Below are 19445 nucleotides of genomic sequence, written 5' to 3' on the forward strand. Positions count from 1 at the left end.
AACACGTAACTATTGCATACATATAAGTAAAGTACGAAAGAGTATCGTAAGAATTATACGAGTCGGATAATAGAAGAATGATTTATTCGCGTTTGAGAGATGTACTCATCTTTTTAAATACTTTTTTGTCGATCGTTTTACACGGCAATGAAAGTATATGATTGTATTTTTTTTTTCTTTTAATTTTTGGTGGACTATAATGAACTTCGGCGATTAATAAGGAAACAAAAATGTATTTCATTTATATTTTTGTTTCGAGTAATATTCGATTCCAGTCTTTTTTTTATTTCTTTAATTGGCTGTACCACGTATTGAATGTTCATTTTAAAATGTCCAATTGGATTCACATTTTTACTTTAACAAAAGCGCTAGATTAAAATGAAAGGAAATAGTTTAATTTTCGTGTCAGTTTCGGGATATCGTAAAAGGGTTTTTACTGGAATTATTTTTTTACATTTCTACACTCGTGAAAAAAAGAGGTAACAAGACTCTTCTTGCATGTATATACATCTTTGTACAATGAGCTTGTGTGAGAAAAAAATAGTTAAAAATATACACGAAAAATTTATAAACAACAATTGTATTGTATATCGGGAATTATTTACAGTTTATCTTTTAATCGAAGTAACAATGGAAATCCTGTGTAACTAAAATGAAAGAAAGATAGGAAAGTTATAATTTATTAATGTAAACAAGTATATTCTGCAATTGTAATTATAAAACCTATTATCTTAAAAACGCATCACGGAATTCAGAAACTTTTTAGCCTGATTTAGATGATGTTCCCTTAGTCTTATGACGAGGCTTTTGGTTTTAGTTCTTCAAAGCATGGTCTAAGGAATATGTAATTCTTCTTGGCTGGATTATAATACTCGTGACCCTAAAATGACAAACAATTTCCATTTTACGCGAAACTATCAATTACGATATAAATTAAGCGAAAAAAATAATAGAAAATTACCTTCGACCAATCATAAGATACGGCATACGCAAATATTTGTCCATTATGATTGAAACAACATTTAGTAATTGGTTGTTCCATTGGTTCTGAAGATTTCAGTTTTGTTCTTGCATCCTTATCCCAAAAACCGAATGTACCATCGCTTCCAACAGTAGCAACGGTACCATGAACTGGGTGAAATGCAATATCGTTTACCTGGGTGTAAAAAAATATAACTTGTTAACTGGTCATGTCGTAGTCAATTACAAGACTTGAAAATTATTACAGCCACACTTCTTGATTAAAATCATACTAACTGCATAGATATCTTGATATCCATTAGGTGTTCCATTTGTTCTGTGACACTTGAAAGTGAAGTTCTCTTTTGTACTTAAATTCAAATGATGGATGGCCACTCGACCCTCTGTACTGCCAATTGCAAAACCAGTCGGGACTTTCTTCTTGTCCCTGAAAATCGCGACACATCGATACTGATACTTCAGACTTAACTCCACTGTTTTAAACTCTCTGGGGGTGCCTTCCAATTGATAAACAGTCAATCCACGTCCGGCAGTTCCTACTACTGCCATAGGATAGTCCTACAGCAATCAAATCAGATATTAGTAACAATTTTCAAAATAATTTCAACTACGAATACAATGATACGAGAATACACTCACAACATCTGCACAGTAACACCTCTCGATTAAGTTTATAGTCATTGCTGGCTTAGGGCTTCGTAGATCCCAAAACTACAAAATAATTCATTGTTAAACATGTACGCATAATTTCTGATTCTGGTACCAGCCAAACTGGTTACGAACAATAAAAATAAACATTTACTCTCAAGGTTTTGTCCCAAGAGCCCGTCATAAGACATGCGTACGTGCTCGCTTTGATCCAATGACAAGTTTTTATAGGCGCATCGTGCGCTGCTACCTGAATACACTGATTCGAGGCTAAGTCCCAACATTTTGCCGTTTTGTCGCAGGACGCCATAAATACCTTCGTCCCATCCTATTTTTCAGAGACAAAAATCAATGAGAAATTAATCATTCATCTAAACAACATCGCTCATCGGGAACATGTGTTACGATTATTGTTATGATTATTGTTATGATCATTCTCCAAGAACTTACATCGCTCCAACAGACATCGAGGATCGGAGCTGCCATGGACTGCATCGATTTTGGGACCGTTTTACCGGACTGTTCGACTTCCCAGCAACGGACATTACAATCCCAAGAGCCGGCAACGAGGAAATTTTGAGGAATGGAAGCAGGACTAAATGCTAGGCTGGAAACAGAATCGTCCGGCGGAGAGACAACCTCGAAATCTTGCATCGGATTATAACTGCTCGACGTGCCGGTTCGAAGACCTCCCGTTTGGTTGAACATCTTTCATCGATTTTGTCTCGTTCACTGCTATTTAATGTGAAATAACGTTGTCAACAGAGACACCGTTACCGCACGCGTAATATGCACGACAAACATTCGAGAACTCACGCATTCGTGTTATTTGCGTATCGGGCATTGGAAAAAAAATAATTCTCTAGTCACGAAGTACATAGAAGTAATGGCGAACGTGAATTTTGGCTACGAAATGGAAAAAGTGGAAAGTGTCGGTTGTGCAAGGTTGACGATAAAAATGTTCCTATATAGAGTTTAGATGCGTAGAGTTGGTATCGTAGGTGCTAGAATTCAACTATATAAGCTCATTTGTCTTCTAGTAATTATGAGGCGGTAATTAAACAATCGTTTTTATTATGCATTTGATGTTATATTACAACAGTGTATTACATTTCTCTCCAATTAATAGGATAATAATATTAAATGTACAGCAGTGTTAAGTCAATTTCTCTTTACAAATGGTATACTGTTATCGGTGAGAACTGGTTCGATACGTTTATCAAAATAATTTAATGGAAGCTTACAATGAAACAAGAATGTCCTAAGATAAGTTTAGCACAAAGTATAGTATTACGTAAATATGTACAAACACGAAAGTAGATTACCACAAGGTAAATCTTGGAACATGATTCTTTAATACCATCATAATATCATTTATAATTCTTAAAATTTATGCTCGTTAGTCCCGTTCAGTTAGCCTCCAGCGTATAAACACGTACATACATGTAAACGCGAGCAATAACTCTAGCCCCGCTTAGTCGCTAACAGAATTGTGTTGTAGCTATCTAAACGAAGGGCTTTGCCCACTAAAGTTGGTGATACGGTGTCATTATTTCCCATTAGGTAGATCGGTAGAGCCAGAATTATTACTAGCGTTTGTACAGCATAAAAAAATACTTGATACTCTCGTAAGAAAAATAAATAATTTCCCGCAGGTGTGAAACATTTTATCTACCAATATATTCCGCAACGTAGTAATCACAAATGACCAAAGTCTCGTAATCGATATATGGCTCTTCTTGTCCGTCCACGGGTATATAACATATCTGATGATTCGGCTGTATCTTTCCTATATGGTACACACCGTCATGTAAAACTCTACCAATGAACAGGGCATAACCGTCTTCGGATTCGCCAGCGGGAAGCGCGTACAACGGGACGCTGCCCTCCCACGATTTTACCCAGTTCACGTCTTTTCCGCATAATACTTGGAAATCTTTTTTGTCGTGGGATGCCCCACCCCACGCGATTGTACAAACATTGTTTCTAATTCCTCCGGGCGTGAGCGAGTCCCTATGGTGGGCACGACCTATGTACAAGCCGTCTTCCGAGGCCGACACAGCATTTTGTGGAAGACCACACGATTCGTTGTAGTCTATCCATAAATGAGATGTATCTACTAATTGTTGTCTGATAACTGCAGAAGTGCACGGTGATTCTGGAAATAGAAAATTAACATTATCCATCTGTGAAAGTGTATGATGAAACTTATAATGAAATTGTGACACACTATGACTCATCTGGCATAGTGACATATGACTCATAGCATTTTTCAGATATACCTTCTATCAAGAATTCACCAGTTGCACCCCATGCTGTGCTCACCCCGATGTAATTTATCACAAATGGATTCCTATCTTTGTACGATAAAAACACTTCCCCATTCTGACGACCAATATTTAATGTTCCATCACAGGACCATCTAGAATTATTGTAATAATCAAATAATCGCATTTTTCTTGCAGTTCGGCCTAAATATCTCTCCTTTAAGCAAACAGTCGAATTTCTTACTGTATCCAGATATTGCACATGTGCTGAGCACCCAATATGTTTCTCGTTTCCGCCTCTGCCACATTATGATCTTCGTTATTCCTCCTTATTACTGACATTGTGTTCCCCCATCCACCGATGATGATCTATCGATACACATATTGTTAGAATCGATACGCTTATTGATGCGTACCTTTGAACAAAATTTAGACATACCTCGTATACATTTGAGTCTCCACCCAAATGTGTACGCAGAGAAATTCTGGCATCATGGGCAGTCTGTACGCTTAGCCTAAGACGAGATTTTGTAATTGGGAAATAACGATATTCCGAGCTGTCCGGTGTGATAATCCTAACTGGGAAGATATCAAAATCTCAATAAAATACGCCATATTGTGATTTTCAAATTTTATATCGGATACATTGCGTTTCAGAACCGCAACGCATCCATCTTTTGGAGGGTTAGAACCCAATTCGATTAAGCGATTTTTCAGTAGGTTAAGAAAAGTGGAATAATAAATAATATTTAGCCTGCCGAGAGTGAATGTTTTATGAGCAAGAAATACGTCACACGAAATCCACGTGCTGACATTTACGTTTTATCCAGTGCATTTATGTACTCACTAAAAGCCATAGTCGTTGGTTAATTTCAAAACAAATTCCCGTTATCGGCTGACACACCGGTTGTACTTAAGATTAGAGGATCGTATGTGCACGACTACGTTTGTATCTCGCAGTTTGTTGTTGCGGTTAGGTTTTCCGTAAAATGTCATCGCAAAACAGGGAATTTATCACATCTTCGGTTAAACACGCTCGCACACATACGACTTTAATGAAAACGGTTGAACCTTTCCTTTAATTGGCGGTCTCCCAGAGCACAGCAAGCATGCGTAGCGCATATAACGATCTTGCTGGCATAGATTCAAATTTAACGGCGGGAAAATGAGAAAATTTTGATCGATTCCTACTCATTACCACGAAAATCGAACACTAATGTTAGGTACATTGTCGATTCGAGGCCAATTCGTCCTTGCGCTTAGGATACATCAAGCATGTGGAGTAGAACTGGTATCGCCAGTGCTACTTCGTTACTTTCACACTAGAAAAATTTCACGGAAAAGTGTAACATACTTTTTTGTACCTTGCTTTTTGTTTATCGAATATGTTACACTTTTTTTTATTGGAATTTTGCTCCTTCGATTCTGTACAGAAAGCGTATTTTATTCTTCGCTCGATCTCAGTTTTGCTTGCCGTTAAGTTTAATATTACCGACTAACGGTACTCAATAAATATTCAATGCGATGTACCCGCGTTTCGTGCGGTTCACAGAAGTCACGATGTTCTACATGCAACGACATCAAAGGAGCGCCCGCTTGGAATTAGTTTAGCGTTCACTTTCCATTTTCATTTTACTTTCTTCTGCGTTGTTACGCACATATGACTTTTACCATTTCATGGCTACTTAACGGCCTCTTAGAAAATGGCAATTTGTACTTAAATGCAGAGACGTCTCTTCTGCTCGGAATGGGAAACTGTGTCAACGGGGCACCTAAATGTTGCTATTACAATGTTGTTTCGTAGAAAGAAAAGTTGACTAGCGTTTAGTAGTACCAGAGAAACCAATACGGTGGTTCTGAAGAGCACGACTTGCAACTTTCACTCTTATTTTTTCTTCCTAACATCTCCGAAATTGTCCCTTTCCTTTCGACGTTTCCCGGCGAAAAGCGAACAAATAGATTGTTCGTATCATTTTCGAATCATTGAAATGGCCGACGAGCGTCTTGGGTCATTGTCATTAATGAATTCTGCCGATCGACGGTGACGGTCAATGCACGTTTCAAATGAATACTTTTGCATACATGCGTGCGGAAAGTAGAAAGCATTGCAAAAGATAATGACAAGGATGCAGCGGTGTCATTCCGGTTTTCATGTCAGAACGCAGCGTGCGACCATTCTATTGCGATCTATATACATATAGCCGTCTCATAACTTTTGGGTCACGGTTTCAAGTTTCCTTTTTGCCGTGAATATTTCACCTTTATCTTCGCTATCTAAAAGCATTAAAACGATACATTAACAAACGATACATTACATATCGCAATTGAACATCTTGTCTCAAAGAAGATAGTCATTTTGGTTGAAAAGAGGGATAACTCTTACAGTGCTGGTCAGCCTTTGTACCTTCAGATGTTATTTATTAAAGAAATGCGTTTCTCTTCGTCAAATCCAGCGCGTCATCGGATCTTTAATTGAGTTTGTTGCAATGCTGGTGAAACGTTGGAATACTTTTGCAAAACATCCGTATACTTGCATTACAAATGATGCCTGACGAGGAGCGTGTCGATATCGTTTAAATTACTGTTCATATGGCATATAAGGAATTATAATTAAATCAACTGACTGTACTTTGCTACTTGGTCGATTAGCCTTTGAGAACCTTTTCCTCCAGATTGTCCAAAAATTACATTTCAATTGCTCGATGCACCTTGTAACATTTGCTAATTAATACGAATTATTCACGCATGAGAGAAAGTCCGTTTGTTGAAGCGTGTTTGCATAACAATCAAGTTGGTGAGAGAATCAGTCCCCGCATTAGGAAGGGATCAAAGTGATCTATGCTATCTTCTTTCTTCGACGTGACTTGTTTCCTACTTGTTCGCCGCGTAGACAAACAACTTGGCCTCTTTGCAAACGATTACCTGTAACAAACAAATAAGACATTGAAGTCTGAGCTTTTTAGAAAAAACACCAAAGGAATGAATAATTTGTTACTTCCTTAGTGAATCACAGTGTGCTACAAGGTGATATCCTACACTTGAGATTCAATTAGATCAAAGTTATCGAACAGGATTCACCGTGGCCTTCGAAGGGAGCTTCGAGAGAAACTTTCTTTCTTTCTTCGTACGAAAGGTGATTTGTATTCAAGGTACTCGTGCGTTTTATGCGGGTTGTAAACCGAGCGAACCGTTCATTTCGATGTTTACGAATTTCGTTCCCTAGAGAAAGATATCCCCGAGCATTTTCCATGTCTGTGCCCAAACCCAGAGGTTTTACCTTGACTCGCGTTTATCTTGCCTCTGCGGACATTGCGTGAGAACGCCTTAAGTGTCGTTGCAACAATGATCTTGTGCAACGGTTATTCAACTCTTCATCTATCTTCATTAAACGCCATTTCACGCTCTAGTTATTAAACTCTGCCACATTTTCCGGGGCGTCTGCGTAAAACAATAAGGAAAACATTAAGAGACAGTTGTTGCTTAAATGCTTTTTATATTTAGTGTTTCGAATTTTCACAAAATTTCTATTCTTTCCAATTACGTTTCTATTATCGATATTTACATGAATCTAAATCGGAAAAATGTTGGAAAATGAACGACGCAAGGTAACTGAACGTATAATGAGTAACATGAAGATTGTCATTAGTGGAAATGATGGTAATTCGCAATAAGACGTAACGCGGCTTCCTTTCTCGCTGGAGGAAAGTTATCCACCCACCGTAACAAATATCTGTTAACCTTGGCAATGGTAATGCATAGAAATCGGGGCAACATCTTTACGAAAGCATCGCGATCCACTGGCTGCCTCTCGATTGAGCTAATTAAGCCGAAGATCACGAGGTCTGTGCAGCGTCACACGCGAACCAAGCAATCCGTTAATAGTAATTAACCGTAAGCGAAAACATAGGCCACGCTGTGCGCAATAGCCTGCAATTAGAGGCAAGATGTTCTGATTAAATTACTGTCCTCAGACAGAGCACTCGTATGCGCGCAATGTCCCGTGTGAATTCAGGAAACAAAAGTAATTGATGCCTCTGAAGTATTTCTAACTTATTAATTCCTATTAATTTCGTGTTAATTAATTTCTTATTCTTGCGTGATCCATTAAGAAGACATTAAAATCTAGGTCAGCTAAATTGTGCATAATCTCACAATTTATATGCGCTACATGTTTCGAGTTCCAGGTGTCTCATGTTTTTTTGAACAAAGTTAGAGTATCCTGTATGCTGCAGTATTCCATTTTCTTGGGTATTCGTTAACTGAGAAGGTCAGCATAATTTTCATTAATAAAAAATGCTTATCCAAAATAATAATCATAATACAATTGATTTTTGAAAAGTATGTACTTCGTTGGAAAAGGAAAGTAAAGAATGTGACGAATATGAACCAACCTGTGCTTTAAAATGGTCCAAGGATCATGTATAATACGCGTAAGGTCATTGCTACATTTCGAAATGGACATTACATTCCATGAAAGGGACACTTTCCTGTATCTATTAAAAAGTCTAATTACGGGTAGGTAGGTCACGCTCCTCATAGTTCACTGCATAGTCAGTAGTACACGGGCTGGCCCATTGCTTTCCCTGTAAAAGTGAAGAGTTAAATCAGGTTGACTCTTTCTCCCTGCTCTGTATGGCTATGGTACCAACCAATGTCCTATCAGTATGTGCACATCAAGATCGCTTTTACCTTTTTGTGAGCGAGGAGGGATTCCTAGGAGTATAAAACGGTAAGGAGCCGATTCGCGTGTCAGTATGTGTGTTGTTTCAATTAGCCTGAAGAGACTTGGCCGCTTGTGTAAATAATCGAGTACCTTTTGCAGAACCACCCTTTTGTAATGGCGAAAATCATTTCGCTCGTGAGTACTGTATTAATTGTAAAATAATTCTGGTGAAACTGTGACGCATAAAATATTAACTATAATCTAATGAAATTCTAGTCAAATTGATTTATTCTATTGTAAATTCCTTATTTTTTTCTCGTTTGAGATTTTTGATCCCTTCTTATCGGAACTAGAAGAGTGTACTATATCTTTTGGAACTTTTAAAGTTTGTAACTTATTGTTGATTACTAAAACCATTTGATAGTGTATAGCGATTTAAATAGAGAGATTATTGACTGCTAAAAGGTGATTATTAATTTATGGTGAAACTGTTCCACTTTTAGAGTGCAGTTATCCTCGGCTGCATCCTGCTGGCTCGAGCAGAACCGCAGGTTAACAGTACGTATGCATCACTTGTGCTTCCTCATTAAAAGGCGTAGCAGAAATAAATCGCGTGTTTCTACAGAAATTAAAATATTGTCTCCAATTTCCTATCATCCCATCTGTAAATTTTTAATGAGAATTAGATTTATACATTATTAATTTTTTTAGCTACGACTACTACATTGCAAATAATTTTAAAATATCTTCTTTATTCGTCTCTCATCCCATCTAACTTATCTACATTTGTTTCAGGCTATTCCATCGGCGGGGAGAACAATGGTTTCGAGTACAACAGCAACCTCATCGGCGGTACCTATATGGCTGGCAAAGAAGGTCACAGAGAAAGCACGGATTTTTATAGCGGCGGAAGCGGTGGACATGCGTTGACCAACAGCAGGAGCCAAGGAAACCTCGAAGAAAGTCTAAGGAGCAACTCATACAGCGGATTTTCTCCAAGCAGTTCTCATAGCGGCACCTTCTCGAGCTATTCCACTAGCGGCCGTGAAAATCTTGCCTCGAGTCCTTATTTCGTAAGCAACGCCGCCCAGACGAACTTCGACAGCTATGCAAGCGCGAACAGCAACGGGGATTCCACGTTCGAGGCCTATACACAAGGCAGCGATCAAGCGGACTCTGATTTCAGTTCAATTACCACCAGCAAACACACGAAACCCTCCTACATGAGATATTCTGATAACTTGCCAGGAGCTTCCAGCACTGGAAGTTACCCTGAGCTGGGTACAGAGGGATCTTCCTTTAGAGGAGAATATCCTAGCGACAGCTTCAGGAGTCACACGTCTCATGGCGCGGGATACATGGATAGCACCGAGCAGACCTTCAACAGAGAAGTCTCCAGTCTCTTCAATAGCCCAAACGTCGATTACCCGTATGTAAAGTCTAAGGATGCTACCTTTGGGACGGGAGGGGGGCACAAGTATACGAGCGACATGTACTCCCCGCACCCAGAGACCCGTTATGTGCGAGGCAATCACGGGAGCATGGTTCGCGACTATCCCTCCCCCACGTTCTTGTCCAATTCCGGGAGCAGTCCCTATAGTGGCGTTCGTGGATCACCCGGTGCTTATAGCTCCGGGAAATTCAACAAGTACAGTAAGTATACGAACGACTATGCTCCCAGTGGAGGTCTGAACTACCTCTCCAAGGAGCAAGACGTTGAATACTTGTTGAGCAATTATGGTAAAGGCAGTGGGAAATTGATTGCCGTTAAAGAGGGCAGGCCGAGCAGTTACAGCAGCCAGCCTTATATTCCCGGGCCTGGGCCCTCGTATCTCAGTAAACTTATCGGCGATTACAAAAGCAAACCGAGCTTTGTAAGTTCGTATCATAGCAGTCCTCCCGTAGGTTACCAGTCGAGCTTGCATAGTAGTTACGGCGGCAACAGTTACGCCGAGGCCCCATTGCTTCGAAGATATCGAAGCAGTAGTACTTACGTACCTAGACACGCCAGTGCACACTCCGGTTATTACTGATAGCTTTTCAGGGAATCTGACGTGATGACAACACGTTACACTACGTTTTGTATATATTTATTGTATGAAGTATTTAATGTTAATTAAATATATTATTGTTTCTATTTGTTGTTTAAAATAAAATCGCGAAAATCAGATGGATACATGTACCTCTTGTAATCCTTAACTACTGACGCAGAGTCATAGTGATCCGATCCAAATTTCTATTTTATATATATATGTGTGTATTACATTTATCCAAGATACCTGAAATTGCTTTCTTCATTAGTTTATATTTTATTGCTTTGAACGCATTATGTATGACTGTACTTATGTATATAGCTAATATACGTAGGTGGGACTAGATAGTGCAACTAATGAAGAGTTGAGATGCGATTCGCATTATGGAGGAGTTCGTGCGAGTTTTGGCTTGGCTAGAAATGCCTCTTCTGTGTCAGGTTCTACCTCCTTCGTCCATGAAACATTATCGTATGTGGCTTTGTTGCTGTCGTCCATGCCCCTATAAGAAAAGTACAATTTCGAACGACAATCGATCTGTTCCAAAGAAAAATCTCAATACTGCAACACAATAAACAAAATATGTAATTTATTCAAAAGGTGTAAATTTAAGTATAAAAGGTGTACAATCGTGCGTAACTAAGCATAACTAAAGTCACACGGTGCGCTTGTATCACATCGAAATCCCGACTCACAGTGACGCTATGCTGCTTAGTTTCTCCATTACTGGAAATAAAAAAATTCCCATATAAGTGGAAAATAAAGTTATAAATTCAGAATCTCGTTTGGATACGTTTCATGGAATTTTAATAGATTATACGTTCTATAAATACGGCTAACACCACGCTAGGACTTCATTACTTTCATTCGCTTGCTCCAATTTTCCCGAGATCAAGATCAAACACACGTTTCAGAGAAAGTTACAAGGCTTTCACTGCGCCGCGTTTACGATATATCTCGCTTGTCGATCGTATTGGAACCAATACGAGTTTAGAAATTCGTAAACAACATTAACCAACTTACTAACAATCTTTTCTTTCTTTCAGATGCACCCAATGGAATCGACGAGAAGTATTAACTCGTACAAAGTTCTTACCTGTTGAGTTAGCTTCACTTCCGTTCTCCAGAAATACTGAAGATGCTAGAGTCGTTTTGCTGCTATCCCTGTAAAAAGAATTCATTTCAATATCTCGTGACATTATCATCGTATCGTATAATCGCCCCACACCAAGGAGAAACATCAAGAAGATGATAAAAATTCAAGAAAGAAATTCAGAATATATATGTTCGAAAATTGAATATTCGCCGCCATTATAGAATTTCTCCAAGGTGTGCGCGTCACCTGGCGGTGACTGCGTCAGTCCTGGCGCGACCGCTGGTATGTTTACATCGCAGTGATAGAGTAACACGCGCCATGGACACATTATGCGAGATACGCAGCAGACAGCCTGTTGCTTCGAAAAGAAAAGGTATATTAGTAACATAATTCAGTTTTCTATCCTTTAAACCAACGTATATACGTGTTAATTGGAAATATGCGATCGTAACGAATAAGCAATAAATGCACGTAGTTCGTAGCGAGAGTAAACAATGTTCCAGCACTGACTTAGCCACCATAAACAGAAACATAATAAATATAACAAACTTTGAAGTATGATTCTCATAGATATACGTAGCACTCTCGTTATATGTCTTTTTCGCGGAAGTTTTAGTGTCTTTCGATCTCCATCGATCGTTCGTAATTTGTCGTTTAGAATTTTGCCGATCCTTAAAGAATATTTCATCAATGTTTATTGGAAATTGTTATTCGACATTTAATTTGTTGCCAATTCTGACATTTGGTATTTAAGACATTGGATATATGTATACCTTAGTCGAAGCACACCCGAGTTTAATTACACCTGATTGCGATTTTGGATATGATATTACTTTCTGAACCAAATTTTGCACTACCGTAATGTTATTCTTATTTCGTGTAACATTTTCGTGTGCTAATTTTCTTGGAGTATGCAGGAAATTTGTATAATTTTAATGAGATGTATGGATGTAAATTTTTTAGAAGTATAATTGATATTCTATGCTTAGTACCTGGGTGGAATGACTTCTTGCGGCATTGATTCAGCATTTGAATTTTTGACTTCGTTACTTTGCACAGGTAAGTCTGTGGTTCCTGTTTTATATAGCGTAAAAGATGGTACATTCGAAATTACTTCGTTTTCATGTATTGTCTTTGGTAAAATTGTATAACATGATGCTAGCAATAATTCCCCGCACAATTCCCTATAATTGTTTTTCACAGGGTCATTCTCTTCTAGCTGACTTTCCAGTACATCAAACTCCTCCTGAAAGAACCTTATTTTACTGTATTGAAGAAATAAAATTTGCAGTCTAATTATTACTTACACTGTCGTTGTCTACCATTTCATTTTCTGTTTTGATAGTAATTTCACGTCTGTGTATCTTTAGAATATGATCCAAGTGTTCCCTGTGATCAAAATACTTTTATTCTGAGCAATAAAAGTATTATTTAACGTGTTAAAAAGTATTTTACCTCATTTCGCCGGTTTTATATTTACTGTACTCTTCTATGATGGATGCAAATTTTATTTTTTTTGCTTCCTCGTTAATCGTATGATTTGTTAAGAAATTATTTAAGGTCCCGTTAATGTACTGTAATGCCTGGCACAAATGTAACATAGTAATTATTCGTAAATAACTGTAGAAAATGTGGGAAATAATTTTATACCGATGCATGATCCATTAAGAGCAATTCAATTAACGTTGAAACAAGCAGTGGCGCCATCGTTGAGGCTCTTTTTTGAGCCGTTTGATGTAGCGATAAATTCATCAAAAGAGCTGTAGCATATTCCAATCGGTAAGAATCCATAACGCGGCACTGATCGTGCAAGTGATGAATCAACCATTCTACCAGTCCGTTTTCTATCATATAGATCCTTTGTTGTTTGCGTAGAGACAATTTTTGCAGCATTGCAATCATCATGTTGCAAGTCAAAGTATCTATGTTATTATCAGACATACTATTGAGGCACTTGAATACCTAAAATGTTTATCTATTCATTACACTATTATAAAGTTAAAAAATAATGTATTGGTATCAATACCATATCAACAACGGTAGAATCGAAGGATAAATAATCTCTTCCACATCTGAAAGATGCTAAAGCATTTAGCAATCTTGTGATCGATTGTTGTAAAGGATGTGGTATGATTACGTTTTGTGGTGTTAATAAGTAAGGCAGGATGGATTTGCCTTTATAACTGGCGATTTGGCTGTGAAGTCCTAGCAAATCTTTGCTTATATACTCATGCACCGTTTCATCTCTTTCCCCTGGTTGACTCGAAGTTATTTTCTGAAAACATTATGTAGTGAACTGTAGGATGAAGTTTTGAGAAAATATTGATATTTTCTTACCCTTCGTAATGCTTGCAAAAGGAACAATTTCGTCTTGATGCTGCCATTGATTAAATGTAACTTAATTTTCTTGAAATCCAATAATTTTGGTGGTATGAATGTATCATATAATTGGGAATTTTCAACATCTTTCAAGTTGGAATGAGATTTATCTGATAGTAATTCTGAGGAGTACTATAAATGTATAACAAATTGAAAAATATAGTATGAGTATCTAAAAATAACTAATCTAACATTTTGAGATACATGTAGAGCTTTTACTACATACATGCGAATTGTCCTTTATATTTTGATTAAACAAGTCTGGAAAGATTTTTATGCAAGTTTCCAGAATGTCTTGAAAGTCAATTGCTTGCCCTTTTGCTAAATCTTCCAAGCCTGTTGTTAATACTCCTGCAATGCTCATCAGTTTATGATAATCAGTGTGCAGTTTGTGAAACCTTCCTTTTAACTTTTCATAATTAGAATGAACAGTGCATAATTGTGATTTTGCTACTGCCAACTCTTGGATGCACTGCATTAATTTTTTGTTCTTTTTGGTAAAGTGGGTAGAGTATATTTCTTCTTCTGAAGAATTCAGTGACATAGTCTGTACACTTCTACAAAAGGACAGACATTTGTAATACAGATCATGATCTTAAAAATGCTAGAAATATTTAAAACGTAATTCTCACTTTGACTTTCGCGTATATTTTGTCCCATCACATAAATTATATCGTTCTTCTGGCTCAACATCTTCTAAAAATATTGGAATGTTCCTATCATTTGGTATAATTGGTATATTGTTGTTCTTAACTGTCTTCTTGGTATTTGTATCCTTTTTTAATCCTTCTATTAAGAATGAATAGTTTGAAGGGAATTTATCTGGATTTTCTTCTTTTGATCTTGCATTGCTAAAGCTCTTAAAAGTATAATTTGTAAAATATTTTAGATATTTGTGACCAATTATTTTTAATAGTGTCCCGCTTACTTGTTGCTTGTACTTTTTGAGAAAGAGTTGTAGATTTTCTGTTAATCTGTCTATCCAACCTTTTTCGTATACTTTTGAAAGAAATGGTTCTGCATATGGGTCTTCAATAAAAGGCAATGCAAAGTACGGTTTCAATTCAGCGTCGTTCTCCAATTCTTTACCTGTCGTATTTAGAAATTTCCATAACTCTTGCATGCTGTCATTCATATTCTTCTCTATCTCAGTCATAAAATTCTGTATGTTGTTAATGTTAAATCAGTTATTACCGGAGCATTTTTTGACTTAATTATTTAACATTATTAAAATTAAAAGAGTTGTAACAAAGTGCATAATTTGGAAACAAACACAGTAAAAGTGACATAAATTGAAAAAAAAAATGCTTAGAGATGACTGAGCGAAATTACTTCATCGTACTCAGAATCTTGTGATTTACAGTCACCTTCCTCGGGTTGTGTTTTATCTAAACAATTGCAGAAGAATAAATTACCACAAACTTAAAATATTTAATTTACATTAGTTTTATAAGTGTTTACTATTTTACCTTTCCTTTTGTGCCAGTGTAACAGTAATGTATGTTTGGAAAACATTGCGAAATAGACGTATAGGTGTAACATTAAAATTTTACAAGTTTTCGTTTGTTTAACATCTTCGGGTACTAGCAAATTCCATATCTAAACATTATTTCTTGTTTAATGGATATTCATGTACTAAAAAAGGAAATGTATTTCGATCATACTTTAAAGAATGTCCTCCAGTCCCCAGTTTTACAGCTTAGCATTAATTGCTCATAATAATTTTCATAAATCTCATCCGCGGATTTTAAATCTTTTTTGAAACTTTTAAAACCCTTGATCGTAGCTTCTACCATCAACGCATCGGCCGTATTTTCGAAGTTGTGGTCTATAAGGAACTGCAACATTTTTTTTATATTTTACGTACGCAAAATTCATATCAAATATAACGTGTATACCTGATGAACGAGTTTCAAGTCTTTATTTTCTGTTTGGTCTACTGTCCGATTAACATCCATTTTTCTTCGCTGTTTATTTAAATTAATAAAGCTGACAACATTACGGGGGTGAAGATTGTTTTACGTTGCTATATTTAAGGGCTTGTATTTTACATACAGTTGCGCGAGGGATGTTCCCTTCCATAAAATTGATTTTCTACGCAAACGCATTTCTAACCGCGGTTTATTGAATTTCCGTTTGCATGTACGGATGAAAATAATAATGTTTAATATTATACGAAACGCAAAACGTGAAATACTTCCTTATATAGAAAAAAAGAGCTCTTAATTTGTTACGTTATGGAGCGTAGAGCATTTTAGTAAGAGAAAATACGGTTTAATTATTAAATGCTTTTGGTTAAAACGTCTCTGAGATCTGAACGCGCTAGAAATTCGAAAAATTGAAGAACGAAGGCTTCTCAATTAATTCTGTAAACATGTGGTTATAATATCCACATGATAACTGTAAATATAGATTTTTAAAGAAACATTAATGAAATTAACAAATTTGAAATAAACATTTATTTTTCTGAAAATAATACATTTTGTTTACAAAGTAAAGTACATCGTGTAAGCTCGTCTGTGTTTGAAAGTAAAGTTCAGAAATATTCGCGGTTTCTTTTAGAAGTGATAAATCTCAGTGATTGAGTATATTATAAACAATTTTTAAGTATTTTATTGCATTTACTACAAAATGGAAGAGCACAAACGTAAATTTTGCGAAAATGTGATTCCAGAGGTTTGTTTTGGCGCATTTATTGCTTGCAGGTTATGTTTTATTTTTATTAATGTAACATTGTGTTTCATTACAGGTGCCTGATTTAGCTATTTATATTCCAAACTTTATTACACAAGAAGAAGAGAATGAGATAATAAAACATGTTAATGGCGCTCCTCTACCAAAATGGACGCAATTAAGTCACCGAAGACTACAAAATTGGGGTGGCATTCCGCATCCGAAAGGTATGATTGCAGAAAAAATACCAAGTGTGAGTATCTTGTAATTAAACTGTAGGTGTTTAGAAATATTACTGAAGTGATCGATTTTCAGTGGCTTCAGAGATACGTAGATAAAGTTATATCCTGCAATGTATTCGAGAAGGAAAAGTTGCCCAATCATGTGTTAATCAATGAATATTTACCTGGCCAAGGGATTATGGTATAGTTATTAATTGAAGTAAAATACAAAATATGTACAAGTAGAAAAGAAGATGTAACTCGATATCTTAATTTGGTTTTCAGCCACACTCGGATGGTCCGCTTTTTCATCCTATTGTCACAACTATTAGTTGTGGTTCTCACACATCTTTAGATTTTTATAAACGACTGGATATTACAGAGGTAATAACCATGATTAAATTAGTGCATTCTTTATGTTCAAGTTTCAGTGACTTGTAAAATTTGGTTTCAGCAACATAATCCTAATTTAGAGTTCAGTTTACTCTTAGAGCGTCGAAGTTTGTTTATCCTACAAGGAGATTTGTATCATAATTATTTGCATTCAATCGCGGAGAAAGATACGGACATTATTTCAAAATCGACGGTCAAAAACTTGAGTATATGTGGCGAACAATTTTCGGAAGGAGAATCGTTGAAACGGGGGACAAGATTGTCTCTGACTATCAGGCATGTTCCAAAAACTAGTAAATTAAAATTAAGAATTGGGTAATATATTTTTGTGTACATATTTTTTAAGGTTTAAAATTATTAAACAAGTAGCTCTTTTGTTGTTTTATATTTAATTTGCAATATTTAAGAAAATTAATGATATTAACCATTGATAATTTCCATTGTTCTCTCCAATCTACCAATTCTAAAGATAGGTAAATTTTTCACATAAAATAGGAAGGCAGGTTGCATTGGTACATTTAACATATATGAAATATACAAATATTTATTTACAAAATTCAGTTTAGGCTGTATCAGACTTAATAGGTGTTGAAGTACTTGTGTCCTCATAATTTTCTAAACTCACATCCATTATTTCTTCATCACACTCGTCTAACATCGCTTGCAAGGAATGTATCGACGATATTAAAACGTGAAACTGTTTACGTCTCATTCCCAATTTGTGTTCCAACTGTTCAGATTTTTCCTAAATACCAAAAATTACATTTTAATTTCACAGTAAAAAAATATGGTCTTCTAAAATTATTATGTGGTAATACTTTACCTTTAACTTGCCTAATTCTTCGCGCAATGTAGCAAGCTTCAAATTAGTTTCTACTCTGTCTGGTTGTTCATTTATAACTTTAGCCAATACATCATACTCGATTCTATTTTTTCTCACACGTTTCGCATCCTGAAGCTCTGCTTTTGTCTTTTCTATATCTTTCTTAGCCTCTTCTATTTGAATCTCAATCTCCTTCGATAACTGTTCGTAACTCTTCAGCTCCTCTTGACTCATGTTCGAGACCAGCCTAGACTTTCGTTGAGCAAATTCACACTGAGCCAGTTGGGATAACATTCTTTCGTGTAGCGTATTATCTACTTCTGGACTATTCGCCCATTTTATAAATGATTTCAAAAGCATGTTTATTCGACGATCATCACCAGTTCCATCACCATCTATCAGCAATCTACGACGTATGACTTCTTCTGTGAATTATAAAAATTTATGATTTAGTATTATAATAGGTTATATTTATGTCATATAATAACCGACTTACCGTCAGACATCTCTTAGTATAAAAAAGAACGTAGATACAGGAAATAATACGTTAAACAATTATACAAGTTTTTTACTTGTTTTGCTAATATTTATTGCAGAAATTATTGCTCAACAAACCAGTACTTCGAACTCGGCGCATTGTGTACTGTTTGGCACTACACGTAGTGTGCTGCCATCTACGAAATTAAACATATTTTCTGTCCTCTCTCCCTTAATTTAAAAATTGATAAAGAAGAGAATGGGTAACAGTGTGTGAAGCATAAGTTTACTGTTCAACTACGACAATTTGAGGAAGTTCTTTAACTATATTCTAAAACATTAGACGTTCTGTTGAGATCTGACGGTTCTGTAATTTATTTGATATTTCCCGCTTTAGAGGTAAGAGAGAGAAAGATATATAACAAAGCTATAAGAAAGAGTGAGACAAATGATACCTACATTTTGCGAGAACCCCTGGCGCCATCTCTGTAAAAAGTGCTCAAACTGGTCGCACAGCGTTATCGACAGCGAAGTGAACTACTGAAGAACTACTAGCGCCATCTCTTGGAGGAGCGCTGAAACTGGTCGGTAATTAGTTTCAGTGCTTTCCTCAGAGATGGCGCTAGTAGTTCTTCAGTAGTTCACTTCGCTGTCGATAATTATGTGCGACCAGTTTGAGCACTTTTCACAGAGATGGCGCCACGGGTTCCAGCGTAAGGTCCTATCATCTCTCTCACTCTTTCTTATAGCTTTCTTATATAGCTTTCTCTCTCTCACCTCTAAAGCGGGAAATA

General features: G+C 36.5%; 6 protein-coding genes across 7 annotated transcripts; 2 read left to right on the plus strand and 4 right to left on the minus strand.

The window, feature by feature from the left end:
- Nucleotides 1-373: 373 nt before the first annotated feature.
- On the minus strand, nucleotides 374-2491 carry Rae1 (ribonucleic acid export 1). Its single transcript, XM_076905590.1, has 6 exons — nucleotides 2080-2491; nucleotides 1784-1957; nucleotides 1621-1692; nucleotides 1258-1539; nucleotides 962-1156; nucleotides 374-880 (listed from the first exon to the last, which is right to left on the minus strand). The coding sequence occupies exons 1-6, from the start codon at nucleotides 2335-2337 to the stop codon at nucleotides 794-796; spliced, it is 1068 nt and encodes a 355-aa protein (XP_076761705.1). The 5' UTR covers nucleotides 2338-2491; the 3' UTR covers nucleotides 374-793.
- A 349-nt stretch (nucleotides 2492-2840) lies between these two features.
- Nucleotides 2841-4979, minus strand: LOC143429883 (C3 and PZP-like alpha-2-macroglobulin domain-containing protein 8). 2 transcript variants are annotated; one of them, XM_076905716.1, is made up of 5 exons: nucleotides 4744-4979; nucleotides 4336-4471; nucleotides 4141-4265; nucleotides 3912-4051; nucleotides 2841-3787 (listed from the first exon to the last, which is right to left on the minus strand). In XM_076905716.1, exons 3-5 carry the CDS (start codon nucleotides 4236-4238, stop codon nucleotides 3297-3299), a joined length of 729 nt encoding a protein of 242 aa, XP_076761831.1. In that variant the 5' UTR covers nucleotides 4239-4265; nucleotides 4336-4471; nucleotides 4744-4979; the 3' UTR covers nucleotides 2841-3296. The 2 variants fall into 2 exon arrangements, with proteins under 2 accessions (XP_076761831.1, XP_076761830.1); XM_076905715.1 differs by having other exon boundaries at nucleotides 4336-4475.
- A 3673-nt stretch (nucleotides 4980-8652) lies between these two features.
- On the plus strand, nucleotides 8653-10696 carry LOC143429810 (uncharacterized). Its single transcript, XM_076905605.1, has 3 exons — nucleotides 8653-8754; nucleotides 9063-9117; nucleotides 9355-10696. The coding sequence occupies exons 1-3, from the start codon at nucleotides 8734-8736 to the stop codon at nucleotides 10590-10592; spliced, it is 1314 nt and encodes a 437-aa protein (XP_076761720.1). The 5' UTR covers nucleotides 8653-8733; the 3' UTR covers nucleotides 10593-10696.
- A 134-nt stretch (nucleotides 10697-10830) lies between these two features.
- Nucleotides 10831-16223, minus strand: LOC143429786 (lisH domain-containing protein ARMC9). The gene is made up of 18 exons (XM_076905567.1): nucleotides 15963-16223; nucleotides 15729-15902; nucleotides 15534-15663; nucleotides 15397-15452; nucleotides 14993-15226; nucleotides 14697-14923; nucleotides 14291-14621; nucleotides 14023-14196; nucleotides 13712-13960; nucleotides 13336-13647; nucleotides 13141-13268; nucleotides 12993-13074; nucleotides 12678-12931; nucleotides 12459-12588; nucleotides 12235-12356; nucleotides 11686-11753; nucleotides 11285-11315; nucleotides 10831-11091 (listed from the first exon to the last, which is right to left on the minus strand). Exons 1-18 carry the CDS (start codon nucleotides 16020-16022, stop codon nucleotides 10974-10976), a joined length of 2880 nt encoding a protein of 959 aa, XP_076761682.1. The 5' UTR covers nucleotides 16023-16223; the 3' UTR covers nucleotides 10831-10973.
- Nucleotides 16224-16620: 397 nt separating this feature from the next.
- LOC143429799 (putative RNA/DNA demethylase ALKBH6) lies at nucleotides 16621-17830 on the plus strand. The gene is made up of 5 exons (XM_076905593.1): nucleotides 16621-16740; nucleotides 16814-16990; nucleotides 17053-17160; nucleotides 17244-17342; nucleotides 17413-17830. The coding sequence occupies exons 1-5, from the start codon at nucleotides 16696-16698 to the stop codon at nucleotides 17668-17670; spliced, it is 687 nt and encodes a 228-aa protein (XP_076761708.1). The 5' UTR covers nucleotides 16621-16695; the 3' UTR covers nucleotides 17671-17830.
- A 30-nt stretch (nucleotides 17831-17860) lies between these two features.
- On the minus strand, nucleotides 17861-18776 carry Thoc7 (THO complex subunit 7). The gene is made up of 3 exons (XM_076905594.1): nucleotides 18671-18776; nucleotides 18175-18599; nucleotides 17861-18096 (listed from the first exon to the last, which is right to left on the minus strand). Exons 1-3 carry the CDS (start codon nucleotides 18678-18680, stop codon nucleotides 17914-17916), a joined length of 618 nt encoding a protein of 205 aa, XP_076761709.1. The 5' UTR covers nucleotides 18681-18776; the 3' UTR covers nucleotides 17861-17913.
- Between the last annotated feature and the right edge of the window lie 669 nt (nucleotides 18777-19445).

Source organism: Xylocopa sonorina, chromosome 12, assembly GCF_050948175.1.
Source record: "Xylocopa sonorina isolate GNS202 chromosome 12, iyXylSono1_principal, whole genome shotgun sequence".
Taxonomy (NCBI): Eukaryota; Metazoa; Arthropoda; class Insecta; order Hymenoptera; family Apidae; genus Xylocopa; species Xylocopa sonorina.